At 43.9% G+C, this 20,148-nt stretch overlaps 1 protein-coding gene across 2 annotated transcripts; it reads left to right on the forward strand.

The window, feature by feature from the left end:
- The first annotated feature begins 1,194 nt into the window (after window positions 1–1,194).
- On the forward strand, window positions 1,195–17,821 carry LOC124049109 (fibroblast growth factor receptor 1-A-like). Of its 2 annotated transcripts, none has more exons than XM_046370460.1 (17): window positions 1,195–1,782; window positions 7,160–7,389; window positions 10,100–10,189; window positions 10,335–10,507; window positions 12,963–13,086; window positions 14,037–14,227; window positions 14,330–14,474; window positions 14,599–14,789; window positions 14,953–15,098; window positions 15,267–15,388; window positions 15,511–15,621; window positions 15,826–16,016; window positions 16,193–16,315; window positions 16,599–16,669; window positions 16,810–16,947; window positions 17,054–17,159; window positions 17,266–17,821. In XM_046370460.1, exons 2-17 carry the CDS (start codon window positions 7,281–7,283, stop codon window positions 17,485–17,487), a joined length of 2,253 nt encoding a protein of 750 aa, XP_046226416.1. In that variant the 5' UTR covers window positions 1,195–1,782; window positions 7,160–7,280; the 3' UTR covers window positions 17,488–17,821. The 2 variants fall into 2 exon arrangements, with proteins under 2 accessions (XP_046226416.1, XP_046226417.1); XM_046370461.1 differs by having other exon boundaries at window positions 1,201–1,244.
- Window positions 17,822–20,148: the final 2,327 nt, after the last annotated feature.

A 20,148-nucleotide genomic window follows, 5' to 3' on the forward strand; every position in this document is an offset into this window, starting at 1 on the left:
TTTCTAATGAGAACGACAGATCTATAACTCACATTTCTATATGAATTTGGTTGGGTCGCCCAAAATGTTACATATGGGATCAGAAGGTAATTTACTGCCTGGTGATGTCCCCAGGCAGGCCAAAACTCCCACCAAAACAGTCTGACATTTCTGGCGGTCTTTTCAAATAGCTCTTACACTAAGAGGGCACTATCCTCATTTTCACAGTACTAAATATATTTTTTTTAAACAGAGGCAAATCACGTTTTTGACTGCACTGACTGCACTTGTTGACATTTTTTGTGCCTTATATGAAGCATTTTTATACAGCCCATATTCCTTTTGAGGCTGTAATGCAGCATTTAGCTAACCTGTCGGCAGTGGAGTTTGCACACCATCGAACAGACTGATAGACAGCCAGATATATGAGGTACCCAATAAATAAATGTTATTGGGTTATTTTCCAATTTGGGATCCCTAATGCATGCTGGGAAAGTAGTTGACCGTTGGCCATTATTGACTATACCAGGAAGTACAGCTTGTAACACCATTCCCAGTTCATCCATCACAGCCAATAGCATTACTGCTTCTTATAAAACAGCCATTCCTACTGTAGTCTAGCCAGCCCCCTGTATCCCATGCCAAGGTTTCCTGGACATGCAGACACATTTCACACAGCATCAGTCAATGGACGCAGACAGAACATACAAGTGTTTTTGTGTGTTTCTCTCTCTGCATCACCTTCCTCTGACTTTTAACTGTTTACTCAGACCAGGCCCAGTTACACCACTGCCCAACCAGTTAGCCACACACACACACACACACACACACACACACACACACACACACACACACACACACACACACACACACACACACACACACACACACACACACACACACACACACACACACACAGCAGGGCTCTCCAAGATATGAAAGCCATTTCCCTCTGTCAGAATTTTAGTTAAAAGGGCAGTAGACACAAATGCTGAGTAGCCTAGTATTTGTCTTGCGAGAATGTTGCCAAAACACAAATAAACAGGCTGTCTATTTCCAAAATATGCTGTGTTAAGATCAGTCAAGCCAGTAGCCAACTTTTTTATTTATTTGTGACAGACCTACAAGTCTACAGTGTAGGCTAAATCATTTTGAGTTCCTGCAAGTGAGAGGGAGAGGGGAGTGAGAAGGGGGAGGAAAGGAGGAGGAAAGGAGGAGGTCTCCTTCAGAATCTCTCAACACACGGTGAGAAGTGGTTGGGGGAGGTAAGAGAGCTGGAATTCGCCGCTCGGAAATACATTCAATGACCTAACGTTATAATGTTGCCAGACAATTCGCCTCGCAAATAGATCTATGCGGGTTGCAGTATTCTGCAAATGTTTTTCCCGACAGTTGCAAGACAATACAGAAGATGGTCGGAGTTTCCACATGTTTTCTCCAAGAATAGGAACGTATTGAGTAAAGTCAAATGCCTTGACATTTGCTGTTGTTAGAGACATCTTTACTGAAACCGGTCAAACTTTAGGCTACGTGTGAGGTATTAGTGCTGAACGTGTTTTTATACCTCTTCTCTCGGAAGATAGAGAGAGACCGCTCCATTGCTACTCCGAAATCAATGGCCATTAAGGTTACTCGAAGCTTCACCGCGCCACTGCGTTTGAACTCTGGAAAAACACCGCATTGTTTACGAGAGTTGTTACTTTAAGGTTTAAAAGACATCGATCGAATCGGACATTTAATTACTTTCTTTTAGACGTCTAACCTACCTTCTCGAGGGGAGCTGCACAAGGATCAGAAATTCAGGTGAGACACTACCTTCAATGCAACCAATAGCCTAGATGTCCACACTGTCAAGGATACAATGTTGCAGCTTGCTTTGGCCTACGTGATCCGTAAACATTTGAGAAAACAATTATACTTTTAAATAAAGTAGGTATAGATCGATCTGACCATTCATGATCATATTGGAATTATCCTACATAGGCTATAATAATGTTATGCAATTTAGGGGGCCCTGCCAGTGTTAGTCCTAACAAAGTAAAAAAGAAAATCATCCTGATGTAGATGCCGTCGTAAACTATAACTATTTGTAACCATTTCATAAATTCCAATCTTTATAATGCCTTCTTATGTAGGCTTCATTAATCATGTATAATATATACACAAAGATGACCACATAATTACAAACCACAGTCCAGCTAGGAAGATTTGACCCATGTATCTCTCTGACTGAGGAACACACCGTAAAGCAGTCAGTCGAGTCACATGCCACCGCAATGGGCAGACTGGGCACACCGACCGCCGTGGGTGTACATGTATCAGTTTAATCTGTTTACGGTAAATGAGGCTTGTGCGTGTGACATTCCAACTCTGATGAGATCCGGCTGTTCATTCAGCAGCACGCGCCATATCTGCTGTTCGTTGACTCATCACAGCGCTACTGCCTGACCGGTGAGTCACGCGCAGAACCAACTGTTTATTTTTTTATTTTTACCTTTATTTAACTAGGCAGGTAAGTTATGAACAAAATCATATTTCCAATGAAGGACTAGGAACAGTGGGTCAACTGCCTTGTTCAGGGGCAGAAAGACACAAGACACTTCTTTTACCTTGTCAGCTGGGGATTCGACCTTGCAACCTTTCCGTTACTAGTCCAAAACTAACCACTAGGCTACCGAACTGTCACCTACTCCTTAGTAGAATGGGAATAACAGTAGTACTGTTGCCACATGATCCGTGGGCCATGCATGACATTGAAGTTATTGGGCTGGTTTCCTAGACCGAGATTAAACCTGGTGCTCAACTAAAAAAAAATTTTTACATCCAGATTCTCCTATGTTTTTTTTTTATCTGTCCAGAAATGGCTCATTATGATCAGAATACCATTTTGGATGTTTATGTCAGCACATACACACAATGATGACAATAATGGTGTGGTGTGAGAGTTCAGTTTCAAGTGTATTTGTGTAATGAATACATTGGAAATCTAAATCTTACTCGCCAGGGTAACAGTGAGAGAGAGATACTGAATGTGAGTGTGAGAACTGACTCACTCTGCCATTTGGGAATGGAGAGAATGTGTGATGGCTGCTAATCTGTATCAGATACCACATTATGGGAGGAGAAACAGATGAGTAGAGAGAGATAATAGAACCGATAGAGACTGAGAGAGTGATAAAGAGATGAGTGGGGAGGTGTATGGTAAGGCACTGAGCTGTTATCCAGGCCTATAGAAGACTCAAGGGTCACTGACCAGGAGTGTGAGTGAGTTAGGAGGATTAAAGTCCTACAGCAGACCTGTGTGCTTTCTGTTCTACTCTCCACCTGTCCTCTGTCTCCAGACATTCAGCCTCTGTAAGTAACAGTACGACAGCTGGGTTGTATAGGTGCACAATCAATGTCTTCATGGATGCTTCATGGTAGCATATCTCAGCCATGGTTCCCCTTGACACACAGGTACACAGGTATTATTATTATTATTATAGGTACACACCATGAGCTGTTTTCCAGTTTCCAGGAAAATGGTGTGTTACTATGACAGCGTTACTATGACGGGTGGACCAGGCCAGGGCTGAGGCAGAATGTGGTGTGTAGGTAAAGGCTTTTGGAATGGAATACCCGGAGAGGTCACATCTGCCAGAAAGAGAGGAAGGGGGAATTAAAAATATAATTTTAGAAGAACTAGAAGTTGTTTGACTGAAGGGATTAAAGGGGAGATAATTTTAGGCGAACTAGAAGTTGTCTGATTGAAAGGATTAGATGGAGGGGGGGGATCTTTAAAGAACTAGAAGTTGTCTGACTGAAGGGATTAGATGGAGGGGGGGGTATCTTTAAAGAACTAGAAGTTGTCTGACTGAAGGGATTAGATGGAGGGGGGGTATCTTTAAAGAACTAGAAGTTGTCTGACTGAAGGGATTAGATGGAGGGGGGGTAATCTTAAAAGAACTAGAAGTTGTCTGACTGAAGGGATTAGATGGAGGGGGGTAATCTTAAAAGAACTAGAAGTTGTCTGATTGAAGGGATTAGATGGAGGGGGGGGGGTAATCTTAAAAGAACTAGAAGTTGTCTGATTGAAGGGATTAGATGGAGGGGGGGTAATCTTAAAAGAACTAGAAGTTGTCTGATTGAAGGGATTAGATGGAGGGGGGGGTAATCTTAAAAGAACTAGAAGTTGTCTGACTGAAGGGATTAGATGGAGGGGGGGGGGGGTAATCTTAAAAGAACTAGAAGTTGTCTGATTGAAGGGATTAGATGGAGGGGGGGGTAATCTTAAAAGAACTAGAAGTTGTCTGATTGAAGGGATTAGATGGAGGGGGGTAATCTTAAAAGAACTAGAAGTTGTCTGATTGAAGGGATTAGATGGAGTGGGGGGGTAATCTTAAAAGAACTAGAAGTTGTCTGATTGAAGGGATTAGATGGAGGGGGGTAATCTTAAAAGAACTAGAAGTTGTCTGATTGAAGGGATTAGATGGAGGGGGGGGTAATCTTAAAAGAACTAGAAGTTGTCTGATTGAAGGGATTAGATGGAGGGGGGGGGATCTTTAAAGAACTAGATGTTGTCTGACTGAAGGGATTAGATGGAGGGGGGTAATCTTAAAAGAACTAGAAGTTGTCTGACTGAAGGGATTAGATGGAGGGGGGGGGGTAATCTTAAAAGAACTAGAAGTTGTTTGACTGAAGGGATTAGATGGGGGGTAATCTTAAAAGAACTAGAAGTTGTCTGATTGAAGGGTTTGGAGGGGGGATAATCTTAGAAGAACTAGAAATTGCTGATTGAAGGGATTAGGGGGGGGGGTAATTTTAAGAGAACTAGAAGTTGTCTGACTGAAGGGATTAGAGGGGGGGTGTATGGGGAGGAAGGCATGGGAGAAAGATGGAGTAGGGAGATGTTTCTGGTATGTTGAAGCCCTCTCCTCAATAGAGAGCTGGTGTGATGCTCTATTCTTGGCCTAGCGACTATATGCCACCCTCTGTGTGTGTGTGTGTGTGTGTGTGTGTGTGTGTGTGTGTGTGTAGTTACCATCAGTTTTTTATCATATCAACCTCCCTGAGTCATTCTAAGCTATACACAGAACCAGCAAGCTGACCCGGTGGCTTCTAGTTTAAACCAACAGCATCTGCAGAATAACAGCTCAGAAAACAACTAGCACTGGACTTGAAGCTATTTTGGAAGGTTTTACTTGCAATGATCATCATTTGTAGGGGTTTTCTACCCTGCTCTGGTTCAAAGCAACTCTTTGTATAAGACCGTCTGTTAAATTGCTGAAATGGATGTCAAAGTTACTGTTATCTGCTGTTTCCTCTCTCTGAAGTTCCTTTTAGAAGTTAAAGAAGCCACACAGCAAGGCTAGGGTCGGGAGAAAGTGGTCTTATTTCTGTTCTAATTGTGTCTGGTGACTATGTGGTGATTTTTTTTTGGGGGGGGGGGGTAGAGCTGGAGCAAAAGCCTACATACGCTGTCTCTCTCTTACTCTCCCTCATTCTCTCTCTCACCTACAGTATGTAATAAGAAGACTGTCTGCCTAGCTGTTTCTGTGCTGGGCTCTGCTGTCAGCCAGCCAGCAGTACAATGGAGACTCTCCACCATAAAACTCATAAATCTGCAAACAATCTCATCAATTTAAGAGACTCTTTACGTTAGTGTGAGGTTGAGTTACAGGCGGTGTCAACGAGGGTAAATTCTCTGTGTGTGGTGTAAATCAAGGGCATTAATGACATCTTCATAAACCTGCCACTCTACTCTTTACTGTTACATATCTCCCACTCTGGGTCATCACCCTGACACGCACAACCACACGCACACTGGCTGCCAGTTCTGAAGGACAGAGAAACCCTCAGTAATGCCCACACCATGCCTAGCTGCCAGCTACAGTAGTGTCCAAGTTTCAGTAATGTTAATGTACCGTCAAGCTGTTCAACATGTTTCTGACTCTACAACAGTATATAATGAGAAGGGAGATTATGTATTATAGAATATGTTTACAGCTCTCCTGGGTGTTAGTCTCTCTACGTCAGTGTTTGTTTGTGGTCTGAAGCAATCTCATAACACCTAAACACCAGATCCATCTTCTCAATGAGACTTTAACACTGTGGCACTGGCAGGCGGACTGGGGGGCATATGGTGTTTGGGCTGGGGGTGCGGGTTAAGGTGTCCTCAATCTCCGCATGCTTCCCATCAAATAGTTTGAGCATATATTAATCATGACGTTCTTGTTCGTTTTGTTATTCGGGTAAGGTTTTTGTGGCTGATCTTGTACACAAACATTTTTCTCGAGAAAAGCCGAAGTCGGTGGCCGAAGTCTACGCCCCTTTGTCGGTGATTGGTTAACAGTAGGGATTCTTCAATCAAGTGTTTGTCATTCAACCAGAGATTAATAATTTTCATGCTAATTTTTTCATTGAGAAATACTTCTAAATGAATGACAGAATTCTTGAGTTACCTTTGATGAAGTATGATTATTTTGAGGAAGTGTATACTGGCTACGGCATCTCAAGATGGACAAACAGTACTATTGCTGCTTAATGACTTTTAAGGGAGTATGCGAGCACACTCATTCAGCACTCGGCTAGGCGCCAGCCAAACCGAAGCATGCTGATGCCTTTAGGGGGAGGCATAACAAAACTGTGATAAAACACAGCTTTGTTTTGGAACGTTTGATGGGCATTAATATGTGACAGGTGAGCTTATTGGACAAGCGTCGAAAGATGTTGTAGTGTGAGGAGTGTTGGAAGCGGAGTTCTCATCTGAGATCTGTGAAATGAGACACCAGAGCATGTGTCACAGTCTCTACCAATGTCCTCCTGCGAGCATGGGCTGACCCGTTAGAGCCTGACCCATATGTTTTTTGGATCCGATTCCGATTTTGGGGGGGACAAACTTACCGATACTGATATACATTTTCCACACTAAGTTCTCATAAATTGCCATCCAAAAGAGCAATTGTCCAATAATGACAATGTGACAATAATGACAAGTGTTCATATAAGCATGAGATTCCCTTTTTTCATCCTATTTATTAAATATTGGTTATCGGCTGATAGTATTGGTGACCTGATATATCGGACGGGCTCTAGACAGGGTAGCAGTGTCACATCCTTTTCTTGCCAATTATTTTCATAAAATGCCTTGTCTTGTCTTTAACATGTTCATTGAATGTCCCTCTCTTTTTTCGTCTTACAGTTCCCCACCTGAAGAGTTGATGGTTGTAGGCTGATACATTTAAGCGCCCTCTTCAGCCTGCCCTGTACCAGTAGCCCCTACCATTCCAGTACTGCACCAGTTAACCTATACCAGTGCCAGTATGTTGTTGTCCCGCTCATCTCTGTTGCTCCTTTGGTCACTGCTGGTTCTACTGATTTACTCTCCCCTGACCCAGTCCAGACCAGCTGCTGCCCACGTCAGCGACACAGGTAAGAGACATGGGCCACATAAAGATCTTAAATTCTCTTTCTTTCTTGCTTGTGCTCTCTCGGTTGTAGTTGACAGGCAGGGCTACGTCTCATTAGCTGTGTGTGTGTGTGTGTGTGTGTGTGTGTGTGTGTGTGTGTGTGTGTGTGTGTGTGTGTGTGTGTGTGTATATACTCGCTTGTGAGCCTTCTTTTCCTCTTTGTTATTTAATCTCTTTTAATTCCCTCAGGCTGAGGTTTCTAGGTTCAGGCTGAGCGTTATGGGTTCTGGGTTCAGGCTGAGGGTTCTGGGTTCATGCTGAGGGTTCTGGGTTCAGGCTGAGGGGTCTGGGTTCAGGCTGAGGGTTCTGGTTTCAGGCTAGGGGTTCTAGGTTCAGGCTGAGGGTTCTGAGTTCAGGCTAGGGGTTCTAGGTTCAGGCTGAATGTTCTGGGTTCAGGCTAGGGGTTCTAGGTTCAGGCTGAATGTTCTGGGTTCAGGCTGAGGGTTCAGGCTGAGGGTTCTGGGTTCAGGCTGAGGGTTCTGGGTTCAGGCTGAGGGTTCTGGGTTCAGGCTGAGGGTTCTGGGTTCAGGTTAGGGGTTCTGGGTTCAGGCTGAGGGTTCTGGGTTCAGGCTGAGGGTTCTGGGTTCAGGCTGAGGGATCTGGGTTCAGGCTGAGGGTTCTGGGGTCTGGGATCAGGCTGAGGGTTCTGGGTTCAGGCTGAGGGTTCTGGGTTCAGGCTGAGGGTTCTGGGTTCAGGCTGAGGGTCCTGGCTGAGGGTTCTGGGTTCAGTCTGAGGGTTCTGGGTTCAGGCTAGGGGTTCTAGGTTCAGGCTGAGGGTTCTAGGTTCAGGCTGAGGGTTCTGGGTTCAGGCTGGGGGTTCTGGGCTCAGGCTAGGGGTTCTGGTTCAGGCTGAGTGTTCTGGGTTCAGGCTGAGGGTTCTGGGTTCAGGCTGAGGGTTCTGTTTTCAGGCTAGGGGTTCTGGGTTCAGGCTGAGGGTTCTAGGGTTCAGGCTGAGGGTTCTGGGTTCAGGCTGCTACCATGGTGGTTCAATCGCACTGACTCTGTTCTGCTATCTGGAACTGTTCCGTTAGTTGTGGGTCTCTATTCTGAGCTCGAGAAAACAGAACATACACTTACATTTATGGATGTGTGTATGGGGTGGGGAGATTCTATACTGAGCTAGAAAGAAGCTCTTCAAGGTTTGTCCATTTAGTTTAAAGCTGAGGATGTTTACAGTGATTTTTCATGGTGCAATGGTTACATATCCTGTCCACACACGCACGCATACATACATGAGCACACACACACAGCTGGTTGGAGGTGGAACAGAAATGCTGTTTTTGGTAGGAAAGGATGAATGCCGTCTGAAATGAGATGGTTTTATTTGTATTGGCGAGTACTGTAATCACAACCATCCTGACCAACCCTAACACCCTGTGTTGTGTGCGTGTGTTTGTACGCGCATGCGTGTCTATGTGTGTGTTTCGCTTCCAGCCATCTGGTATCCAGCTGAGAGTGTGTGTGTGTGTGTGTGTAATACTGCTGTTTTGTAACCCATAAATTCTTGTTTTTCTCTCTTAGTCAAAAACACCTAAATGTAACTTTTGTGCCGCAAACTCTTTTTCCATAAACAAAGTCTGCTCCCAATTTCCCATATCCTTCTCTCCTTCTCGTTGCTTCATTCAAATAAAGGTTTATGTTTTTGGACTTCAACCAACTCCCCCTGCTTTTCTCTCTTTTAGCGGATTCCTTTCTTTTTTTGGTCATTTTTTTATCTTTTTGTCTTTATCCCCTTTCTCTGTCGCTCTCTCGCTTCCCCGCTCTCTCTTTCTCTTTCACGCTCTCTCTGTCTATTTTTGACAACCTCTCACTGAGAATGTTCCCCCTGCTATGAGCAGGCAGTATTCAAGACCTCCCATAATGCAGTCTCTGTAGACCTCTCCCTGTAGATTACATACATAATGTAGTGAGGTTGGGAGCTTGAATTCAGGGATGGTCTGTGTCAGTCTGTGGTGATGCTGATTATGGACCTAATATCTGTAGATTAGAGGATAAATCTGCTTTTCTGGTCAGGTCCTGCTGAGAGGTTGGGAGGTATTGAATCTGTGGCAGAACATGTCCTGAGTTACCAATATATTGTATAGTAATCAGTAATCCTGATGAGAGGTGAAAAGGGATGTGTGGCAGTAAATATCCCTGCTTATAGTAATCACTGATCTGATGTGGCCGGATCTGTGAATGCTGTGGAATGGAACCTGAGCCGACTGTGTCTAATGGTAGAAGGAAGTAGGCTTTTTCTCATTCAACGTATTCAAACAGGACCCATTAAAGATCTGAAACCTGCTGCTTTTCCCTCCTCTCTCCCAACTCACCCTCACATCCCTCCTCACCCTTTGTTCACAATCATTTGTCAGGATGAAGGTGGTGATTATTAGTGTGTTTGTTTATCTCTGAGCTGGGGGTTAGGGAGCAACAGGGGAAGTGTGTGTGTGTGTGTGTGTGTGTGTGTGTGTGTGTGTGTGTGTGTGTGTGTGTGTGTGTGTGTGTGTGTGTGTGTGTGTGTGGCAGCTTAAAGGGGTAAAAATGTGAAAGGTTAATCTTTAAGCCGTTTCCCTTTTCACTCAGCAGGAGCATCCCAGACCCCCACAGAGTAACCCTGCCTCAGCTCTTCCTGTTTAAACACACACACACTGGTTTCTATTTTTGGTTTAAGTTTTCTTCTCTCTCCATAGCTGACATGCTGGCATCTTCTGAGGATGAAGATGATGATGATGAGTCTTCTTCAGAGGAAAATAAACTATCCAACAATCAAAAGCTCCAATGTAAGCTCCTTCTTCTGACCTCTTTCCCCTGCCACTTTCCTTTCTCTCCCCTTTTATTGGTCTGAAAAAGTAGTTACTAGCCAAACCAACTGAAGAAAGATTGATATTGAATCAAAAATGTGAAATATAAATACCCTCTCTCTAGTGATGGCTCCTCAGTGGGCGACTCCAGACAAGATGGAGAAGAGGCTCCATGCCGTTCCTGCCAGTAAGACTGTTAAATTTCGTTGCCAGGCGACTGGTAATCCCACACCAACTTTGCGGTGGTACAGGAATGGGAAAGAGTTCAGGAAAGACCAGCGCATTGGAGGCTTCAAGGTATGTGTTTTTATACAGCTCTCTGCTTCATACTGGGTTGTCTGAGTTGTGTATCATCTGTCAAAGCCCCCATACAGCCAGAAACGCGGTTGTCCTGTGTTTTATACACGGAGTGTACAAAACATTACGGACACCTCTTTCCATGACAAAGACTGACCAAGTGATTCCAGGTGAAAGCTATGATTGCTTATTGATGTCACTTGTTAAATCCACTTCAATCAATATAGATGAGACAACAATTGCAACCCAATATTAGGAAGGTGTTCTTAATGTGTTATACACTCAGTGTATATACAGTTGAAGTCAGAAGTTTACAGACACCTTAGCCAAATACATTTAAACTCAGTTTTTCACAATTCCTGACATTTAATCCCAGTAGAAAATTCCCTGTCTTAGGTCAGTTAGGATCACCACTTTATTTTAATAATGTGAAAAGTCAGAATAATAGTTGAGATAATTAATTATTTCAGCTTTTATTTCTTTCTTCAGAAGTTTACATACACTCAATTAGTTTTAGGTAGCATTGCTTTTAAATGGTTTAATTTGGGTAAAACGTTTCGGGTAGCCTTCCACAAGCTTCCGACCATAATTTGAGTGAATTTTGGCCCATTCCTCCTGACAGAGCTGGTGTAACTGAGTCAGGTTTGTAGGCCTCCTTGCTACGCTTTTTCAGTTCTGCCCACAAATTTTCTATGGGATTGAGGTCGGGGCTTTGCGATGGCCACTCCAATACCTTGACTTTGTTGTCCTTAAGCCATTTTGCCACAACTTTGGAAGTATGCTTGGGGTCAGTGTCCATTTGGAAGACCCATTTGCGACCAAGCTTTAACTTGTTTTTCTTACTGATGTCTTGAGATGTTGCTTCAATACAGCCACATAATTTTCCATCCTCAGGATGCCATCTATTTTGTGAAGTGCACCAGTCCTTCCTGCAGCAAAGCACCCCCACGACATGATGCTGCCACCCCCGTGCTTCATGGTTGGGATGGTGTTCTTCAGCTTGCAAACCTCCCCCTTTTTCCTCCTAACATAACGATGGTCATTATGGCCAAACAGTTCTATTTTTGTTTCATCAGACCAGAGGACATTTCTCCAAAAAGTACGATCTTTGTCCCCATGTGCAGTTGCAAACCATAGTTTGGCTTTTTTATGGCAGTTTTGGAGCAGTGACTTCTTCCTTGCTGAGCAGCCTTTCACGTTATGTTGATATAGGACTCATTTTACTGTGGATGTAGATACTTTTGTACCGGTTTCCTCCAGCATCTTTACAAGGTTCTTTATTGTTGTTATGGGATTGATTTGCAGATTTCGTACTGAAGTACAATTGCGTGATCCCATGGTGTTTATACTTGCATACTATTGTTTGTACAGATGAACGTGGTACCTTCAGGTGTTTGGAAATTGCTCCCAAGGATGAACCAGACTTGTGGAGGTCTACAATTTTTTTTCTGAGGTCTTGGCTGATTTCTTTTGATTTTCCCATGATGTCAAGCAAAGAGGCACTGAGTTTGAAGGTAGGCCTTGAAATACATCCCCAGGTACACCTCCAATTGACTCAAATGATGTCAATTAGCCTATCAGAAGCCTCTAAAGCCATGACATAATTTTCTGGAATTTCTCAACCTGTTTAAATGTACAGTGAACTTAGTGTATGTAAACTTCTGACCCACGGGAAATGTGATACAGTGAAATAATCTGTCTGTGAACAATTGTTGGAAAAATTACTTGTGTCATGCACAAAGTAATGTCCTAACCGACTTGCCAAAACTATAGTTTGTTAACACGAAATTTGTGGACTGGTTGAAAAACTAGTTTTAATGATGCCATCCTAAGTGTATGTAAACTTCTGACCTCAACTGTATTTCCACACTATGAGGTTGGAATAATATTGTGAAAATTATATGAATGCCCTTTTAGTGTAAGAACTTTGTGAAAAGACTGCCTGAAATTTCAGCCTGTTTTGGTGGGATGGAGTTTTGTCCTGCCTGGTGACATCACCAGGTGATAAAGTAGTTTGTTCCAAACCTCTCTGCCAATAACAGCTAGTTTTCAGTGTTCCCCTCCCCACTCAAACCAATCCTAGACAGTCTTAGCAAAATTCTTGCTTCAGAAATGGCTCTTGCTATAAAAAAACTTTAAAAACAATCACAGTAAGGTGCGTTACACAATATTTCTTTATTTGATATTGAAATAAAAATGGATGCATTGAGCCTGTAAGTCAGAGAGTAAATAGCATACCTTAAAAACTAATATTACAGTACCAAGGGATACCGTGTAAAAAGACAACAGCAGGGGTCCAAGCACTGAACCTTGGAGAACACATGTTATTTCTACTTTGCCAAAATTAAATTACGAACACAACACAAAATGTGTATTTTTCATGGCTCTTCTCACGTTTTCACTCCTTTGCCTCTTTCTCTCACGCTCTTCCTCTCTCGCTGTCTCCCTCTTTCAGCTCCGGGACCACATGTGGACAATAATAATGGAGTCAGTGGTTCCGTCTGATAAAGGCAACTACACCTGTCTGGTGGAGAACAAGCACGGCAGCCTCACACACACCTACCAGCTGGACGTAGTGGGTCAGTGTGTGCATATAAATACAGTACCAGTCAAAAGTTTGGACACACCTAGTCATTCCAGGGTTTTTCTTTATTTTTACTATTTTCTACATTGTAGAATAATAGTTAAGACATCAAAACTATGAAATAGCACACATGGAATCCTGTAGTAACCATAAGTGTTAAACCTATCAAAATATATTTGTGTTTCTTCAAAGTAGCCACCCCTTGCCTTGATTTGCACACTCTTTGCATTCTCTCAACCAGCTTCATGAAGTAGTCACCTGGAATGCATTTCAATTAACAGGTGTGCCTTTTTAAAAGGTAATTTGTGAAATGTCTTTCCTTCTTAATGCGTTTGAGACAATCAGTTGTGTTGTGACAAGGTAGGGTTGGTATACAGAAGATAGCCCTGTTTGGTAAAGACCAAGTCCGTATTATAGAGTTCAAGTAACAGACACATCTCAACATCAACTGTTCAGAGGAGACTGCATGAGTCAGGCCATGGTCAAATTGCTGCAAAGAACCACTGCTAAAGGACACCAATAATAAGAAGAGACTTGCTTGGGCCAAGAAACACGAGCAATGGACGTTAGACCGGTGGAAATCTATCTTTTGGTTTGATGAGTCCAAATGAGAGATTTTTGGTTCCAACCTCCATGTCTTTGTGAGACGCAGAGTTGGTGATCTCCGCATGTGTAGTTCCCACCGTGAAGCATGGAGTAGGAGGTGTGATGGTGTAGGTGGTGCTTTGCTGGTTAAACTGTCTGTGATTTCTTTGGAATTCAAGGCACACTTAACCAGCATGGCTACCACAGCATTCTGCAGTGGTGGTGTGTCCAAAATTTTGACTGGTACTGTATATATATTGTGTGTGTTTACTTTTGTTATGTGTGCCTTGAGTGGTGGGAGTGTGTATGTTAGTGTTTTTGTATCACTCACATTGCATTGATGTTTACTGTGTATTCTAGAACGTTCCCCTCACAGGCCCATCCTCCAGGCAGGCCTGCCAGCTAATCGTACGGCCATGGTTGGTAGCGACGTGGAGTTTGTTTGTCGAGTGTTCAGCGACCCTCAGCCCCACATCCAGTGGCTCAAACGCATCACCATTAATGGCAGCAGAGTGGGACCAGATGGACTGCCTTACGTACGCGTACTGAAGGTACACACACACACACACACATATATATATGTACACATTCTGAAGGTTAACGCACACTGTATTGACGAGGGTTATGTCACAAAAGCTCTCTTTCTCTCTCAGACTGCAGGGTTTAACACCACAGACAGGGAGATGGAGGTGTTTACTCTGAGGAACGTGTCTGTGGAGGATGAAGGAGAGTACACCTGTCTGGCAGGAAACTCTATAGGACTCTCTCACCACTCTGCCTGGCTCAGTGTGATCAAAGGTACACTTGTGTACAAACCTTTGCAGCCCAATGTGCTTTGTATATTTGCACTTAAAATGGAAGAAGAATAAAAACAATGTAAAAAATGTTATGAATTTATCCCACTTCACTCCCTCTCCTCCAGATCTGCCCCCCTCCCCTGTACCATCTCAGGCCTACCTGGAGATCTTCATCTACTGCGTCGGTTTCTTCATCATCATGTTCATGGTCGCCGTAGTGACCGCCTGCCGACTACGCTGCTCCCCGAAGAAGAGCGACTTCAGCAGCCAGCTGGCCGTTCACAAACTGGCCAAGAGCATTCCCCTACACAGACAGGTAACACACACACACACACTAGTGCCCTATGATCGTGTGATGGGTAACCTTTGCCTGAGATGTGAATACTTTTTTTCCTGAGCTAATCCATAGACTTTAGTTCAGCGGGATAACTCTTATTACAGTATATCCTCTCTCACTACCTCCCCTTCTCTTTCTCAAGGTGTCAGTAGACTCCTCCTCCTCTCTACAGTCGGCGGTGTGTCTGGTCAGGCCGTACCGCCTTTCCAGTGGAGCCACGCCCACCCTGGTTGGCGTGTCAGTGTATGAGCTGCCCGCAGACCCACTCTGGGAGCTGTCACGAGACAGGTACTAGAGGGCTTATATCCCTGCACAGAGAATACCCAATCTATAATATCAGCATACATAACCCTACATATTGCTTACATCATCTGCACACGGTACTCATAACGTAACCAAGGAGATTCATAACCTCCATGCACAGGACATTCATAGCCTTGCATGTCTGTGTTCTAGGCTGTCTCTGGGGAAGCCACTGGGTGAAGGTTGTTTTGGTCAGGTTGTGCTAGCAGAGGCTGCAGGTCTGGACAGAGAGAACCCCTCTCGTCTCACCAAGGTTGCCGTCAAGATGCTCAAAGGTACATAAAACTACTTCCTGAAATATATTCCCAATATTTAAGGAGATAATTTAAAATAAACTGAAAAACAGTGTTTGTATTGGTTGATATTGATCTGATGTCACATCCTGTTTCCTGTGTAGCGGACGCCACAGAGAAGGACCTGAGTGATCTGATCGCTGAAATGGAGATGATGAAGATGATCGGGAAACACAAAAACATAATCAACCTGCTGGGAGCCTGCACACAGGATGGTAATACTGGTGCTGTGTGTGTTTGTGTGCTTGTGTATGTGTGCTTGTGTGTGTATGTGTGTGCGCATGAGTGAAATAGCATTTTATTTGCACAGATGAGTACAATGGCCACAGTACCAAGGGGTGAAAATAGCAGCAGGGGTCCAAGCTCTGAACCTTGGGGAACACCACATTGTTTATTATAACCCTTCCCTCTCTCTCCAGGCCCTCTCTACGTGGTGGTAGAGTATGCATCTCAGGGCAACCTGAGGGAGTACCTGCGTTGTCGGAGGCCTGTGGATCTGGAGTACTGGTCTGGGCCAACCCAAGCCCCCCTGGACAGCGTAGAGGTCAGGGAGCTGGTGTCTGCTGCCTACCAGGTGGCCAGGGGCATGGCATACCTCGCCTTACAGAAGGTCAGAGAAGAGACCAGTGTTATTGTCTGTCTGTCTGTCTGTCTCTCTCTCTGTCTTCTTTTAATCTTTTGGTGTTTCATCTGAATCTATTATTTTATCTTACTCTACCTCTCCTTTACTGGACATTAGTGCAAATCAGTCAACCAATAAATTAATCAATCACATTTTTTCTGTAGTGTATCCACAGAGACCTAGCAGCCAGGAACGTGTTGGTGACAGAGGACAATGTGATGAAGATAGCAGACTTTGGTTTGGCCAGAGACATCCACCACATAGACTACTACAAGAAGACCACCAATGTAAGTAACATGATCACAGTGGAGCGAGTAGACGACTGAAATTCAGACACAGACGGACATATAGATGTTTTAACCCAGGGGTGGCAAACTCATTCCACGGAGGGAATGAGTTTTTCAATTAAAACCTAGACAAAAGCATTAGACAACCAGGTGAGGGGAGTTTCTTACTAATTAGTCAGCTTAATTAATCAATCAAGTACAAGGGTGGAGCGAAAACCTGCAGACATTTAGCCCTCTGTGGAATGAGTTTAACACGTGGTTTAACCCCTTGTTTTCCTCCCAGGGACGTCTGCCAGTGAAGTGGATGGCTCCAGAGGCTCTGTTCGACCGCATCTACACACACCAGAGTGACGTGTAAGTCACACTCCTAACTCCTAATATACATTCTGTGGTGTTGTGCTATCCATTCTGTTATGTGCCTGTAGGTTTACTTTCAAGCCCAGCAATAACTGTCCCTGAGAAAGTGATGTTGATTGTATTGAATTCTGTTGTAGGTGGTCGTTTGGGGTGTTGCTGTGGGAGATCTTTACTCTAGGAGGATCTCCCTACCCAGGGGTCCCTGTAGAGGAGCTGTTCAAACTGCTGAAGGAGGGACATCGTATGGACAGGCCAGCCGCCTGCACAGAGGAGCTGTGAGTACACACACACACAAAAAAACAAGTATACTGTAAGAATGTCCTCGCAAGTAGAGTAATACAAACACACGCTCTGTTGTAACACTGTGGTGTGTGCTCTCAGGTATATCATTATGAGAGACTGCTGGCACGCTGTTCCATCTCGCAGACCAACTTTCCAACAGCTGGTAGAGGATCTGGACCGCACACTCTCACTCATGACCAACCAGGTAAACAAACACATTCACGTGCGCACACACACAAACAGTGTCATTTTCGTATCATTTGAATTATTCCCCTGAATGTGTCCTCCCTCCCTCCCTCAACTCTCTCTAGGAGTATTTGAATCTGTCCATCCCTGTGGTCCAGTATTCTCCATTGAGTCCAGACACCAGAAGCTCCTCTGACTCTGTCTTCTCCAGGGAGACGACTCACGGAGCAGAGTACTCTCCCCTGAGCCCATCCTGGACCTCCACCCAGCACACCCCCTCTAGGACCCCCTCTCATACCTCCACCCTGGCCTACGCACACCACAAACCTTCCAGAACCCCGTCTTGAACCTCCATCCTAGCCTACGATCACCACAGCATCTACCCTGACGTACACCCGCGGACACAGCCTACGCTGATCTAAAAACACTGCCCCGCCTGTACACCTTAACCTATCCACTTCCCTCTTTAGCCACAGATAAAGACAATGGAAAAGACAGACACATGGAGGGTTATAACAGAGTCATAAGACATGAAATAGAGTTTGCACAAATATGGACTCTTCTCTCTTCCTCCCCAGGACTATACTGAACTACTAAAGGGATAGTTCACCCAAATGACACATTGGGAAAGGGGGATACCTAGGCAGTTGTCCAACTGCATGCCTTCAACTGAAATGTGTCTTCCGCATTTAACCCAACCCCTCTGAATCAGAGAGGTGCGGGGGATGACTTAATCGACATCCACGGCAGCCAGGGAACAGGAACCAACTGCCTTGCTCAGGGGCAGAACGACAGATTTGTACCTTGTCAGCTCGGGGATTCAATCTAGCAACCTTCTGGTTACTGGCCCAACGCTCTAACCACTAGGCTACCTGGAGGTTTTCTTAAACTGTAAGCAAGGTATGAGACAATGTATGAGAGCAATCCATGCTTTGGTTTATTTTCCGTGGCACTATTTTCACATGCTAACATTTTAGTATTTGTGACACATATCCCATTCAAGTCATGGGACTGATATTAGCATTTGTCACCCATGGACAAAACATCTAAGTGACTGTTGAGCTTCACAATCAATTTAAAATACTTTTGGATAATTTGGACATAATGTGCAAAAAAGTATAATATCGGTTCCATGACTTGAATATGTGCCACAAATGCTAAAACAGTGCAAGGGAACCTAAACCAATGCATGGATTGCTGTCAAACATTGTCCATAGACTGCTTACAGGGTCATAGACTGCTTACAGGATCATAGACTGCTTACAGGGTCATAGACTGCTTACAGGGTCATAGACTGCTTACAGGGTCATAGACTGCTTACAGGGTCATAGACTGCTTACAGGGCAAGGAAACCAATATGTATTTTTTTATTTGGGTGAACTATCCCTTTAATGTAGGGAGACTCTCCCAGGAGCTAGAGGAGGAGGAAGATGAGAGGGCTGCTACACATTATTGATCTTCATCGCCATATTATGAAACAAGCTGCTGCTTTGCTGAGCAAACCATACAGGATATATAAAGGCAATTGATACCAAGGAAAAATGTTGTTCTTTTGTAAATACAGTATATTACGAATTGTTAATATGAATACATATTTCCAGTATTTTTATTTTGTACATGGTAGCTTGTTTTTATCCTTGTCATTGAAATGACATCTAAGAGAGGTGTGGATATGATGCAATGTGTTAGCATCATAGCCACTTCTTTCCTCTGATTCTATGTGTTTTAATAAGCTAATATAGCAGCAGTGTTAGTCAGTCAGGGCTTGCCTTCAGTATCACTCTCTTGTCTGGACTCTATGGACACTACAGTGTTATGTTGAGGTTAATGATAATGTAAATGATAATGCCATGGTTTTAAAACCGTGGCAAATTCACTTATCTCCAATGGAAGTCTACCTGCCTTTACAGAGAATGCCTTTATTAAAGGTATTATAATAAAGAAAATGGCATTACAAAACTTCAATGGTGTGTTTTTGAATGAGAAAGAAAAGAGGGAGAGAGAAGAGAGCACATGCTGAACTGATCAGCCAGGACTTCAGGGCTGAATGAAGGAGAGGTGAAAGACTGTGTGATGGGAGAGAAACAGAGCGAGGATAGGTTCAGCTGTTGACTGCAGAGGAAGCATTCACTCCACCAGATGTGTATGTGTGTCTGTATGATTAATGGTGGGAAGAGAGGATTGGTCAGTACGGTCGCTCTATCAATCACAGCAGCAGAGAGCAGCTTCCTCCCTGGCACAGACACCCACATACACATGGCTTAGGTCCAGAGTCTAGAGAGCATGTCTGTCCCTTGGAGAGGAAACATGTTACACTTCTGGCTGCATTCTCTCCAGTGAGATTTTAGATGGTTCTGTGTCCTGTATTCTATTCCACAGCTCATGACTATGTGTTATAACAAAACCACTTCATACAGATCTTGTCCTTATTATAGTTTCAGATCATAGAAATTCTCCGGATCCCTCCAATTCTCTGTCTTGATTTGTTGATATACCTGCTTTCCCTGAAAGGGTTAAGCTTCCATGAACTCTACCTGAGTGACTGTGTAAATCTAGGCTTGTGTAAACGTGTTTTCTCAAGGCTCCTCGTATTGCCCAGCTGATGACCACTGTAACACACACTGAAAAGGCAATAAATACACACACACACGTGCGTGTGTGAGAGAGACAGACACAGAACAAAATAGTTACAGTTGTACTCAGGTCAGCAGCATGTAGCCTACCTCATACCAGTGCTTCCTAGACTGTTTTACACTGTGACCCATCTAAAGCCTTCCAGAATTCCCTGCTGCGACCACAATAACAATCCAGAAGGAATGGATCTGCTGTGATCCAAACCACCATTTTAGAAACAACTTTTTACTACAGCCATTTGTTTCTGAGGCAGTTGAGAGAGGTATGTTTTACCACATGTATTCCTGACATGTTGAAAGGAGAGAATTGTATTTAACTAGGCAAGTCGGTTAAGAACAAATTCTTATTTACAATGACGGCCTACACCAACAAAC

Source organism: Oncorhynchus gorbuscha, linkage group LG11, assembly GCF_021184085.1.
Source record: "Oncorhynchus gorbuscha isolate QuinsamMale2020 ecotype Even-year linkage group LG11, OgorEven_v1.0, whole genome shotgun sequence".
In the NCBI taxonomy this organism is placed as follows: Eukaryota; Metazoa; Chordata; class Actinopteri; order Salmoniformes; family Salmonidae; genus Oncorhynchus; species Oncorhynchus gorbuscha.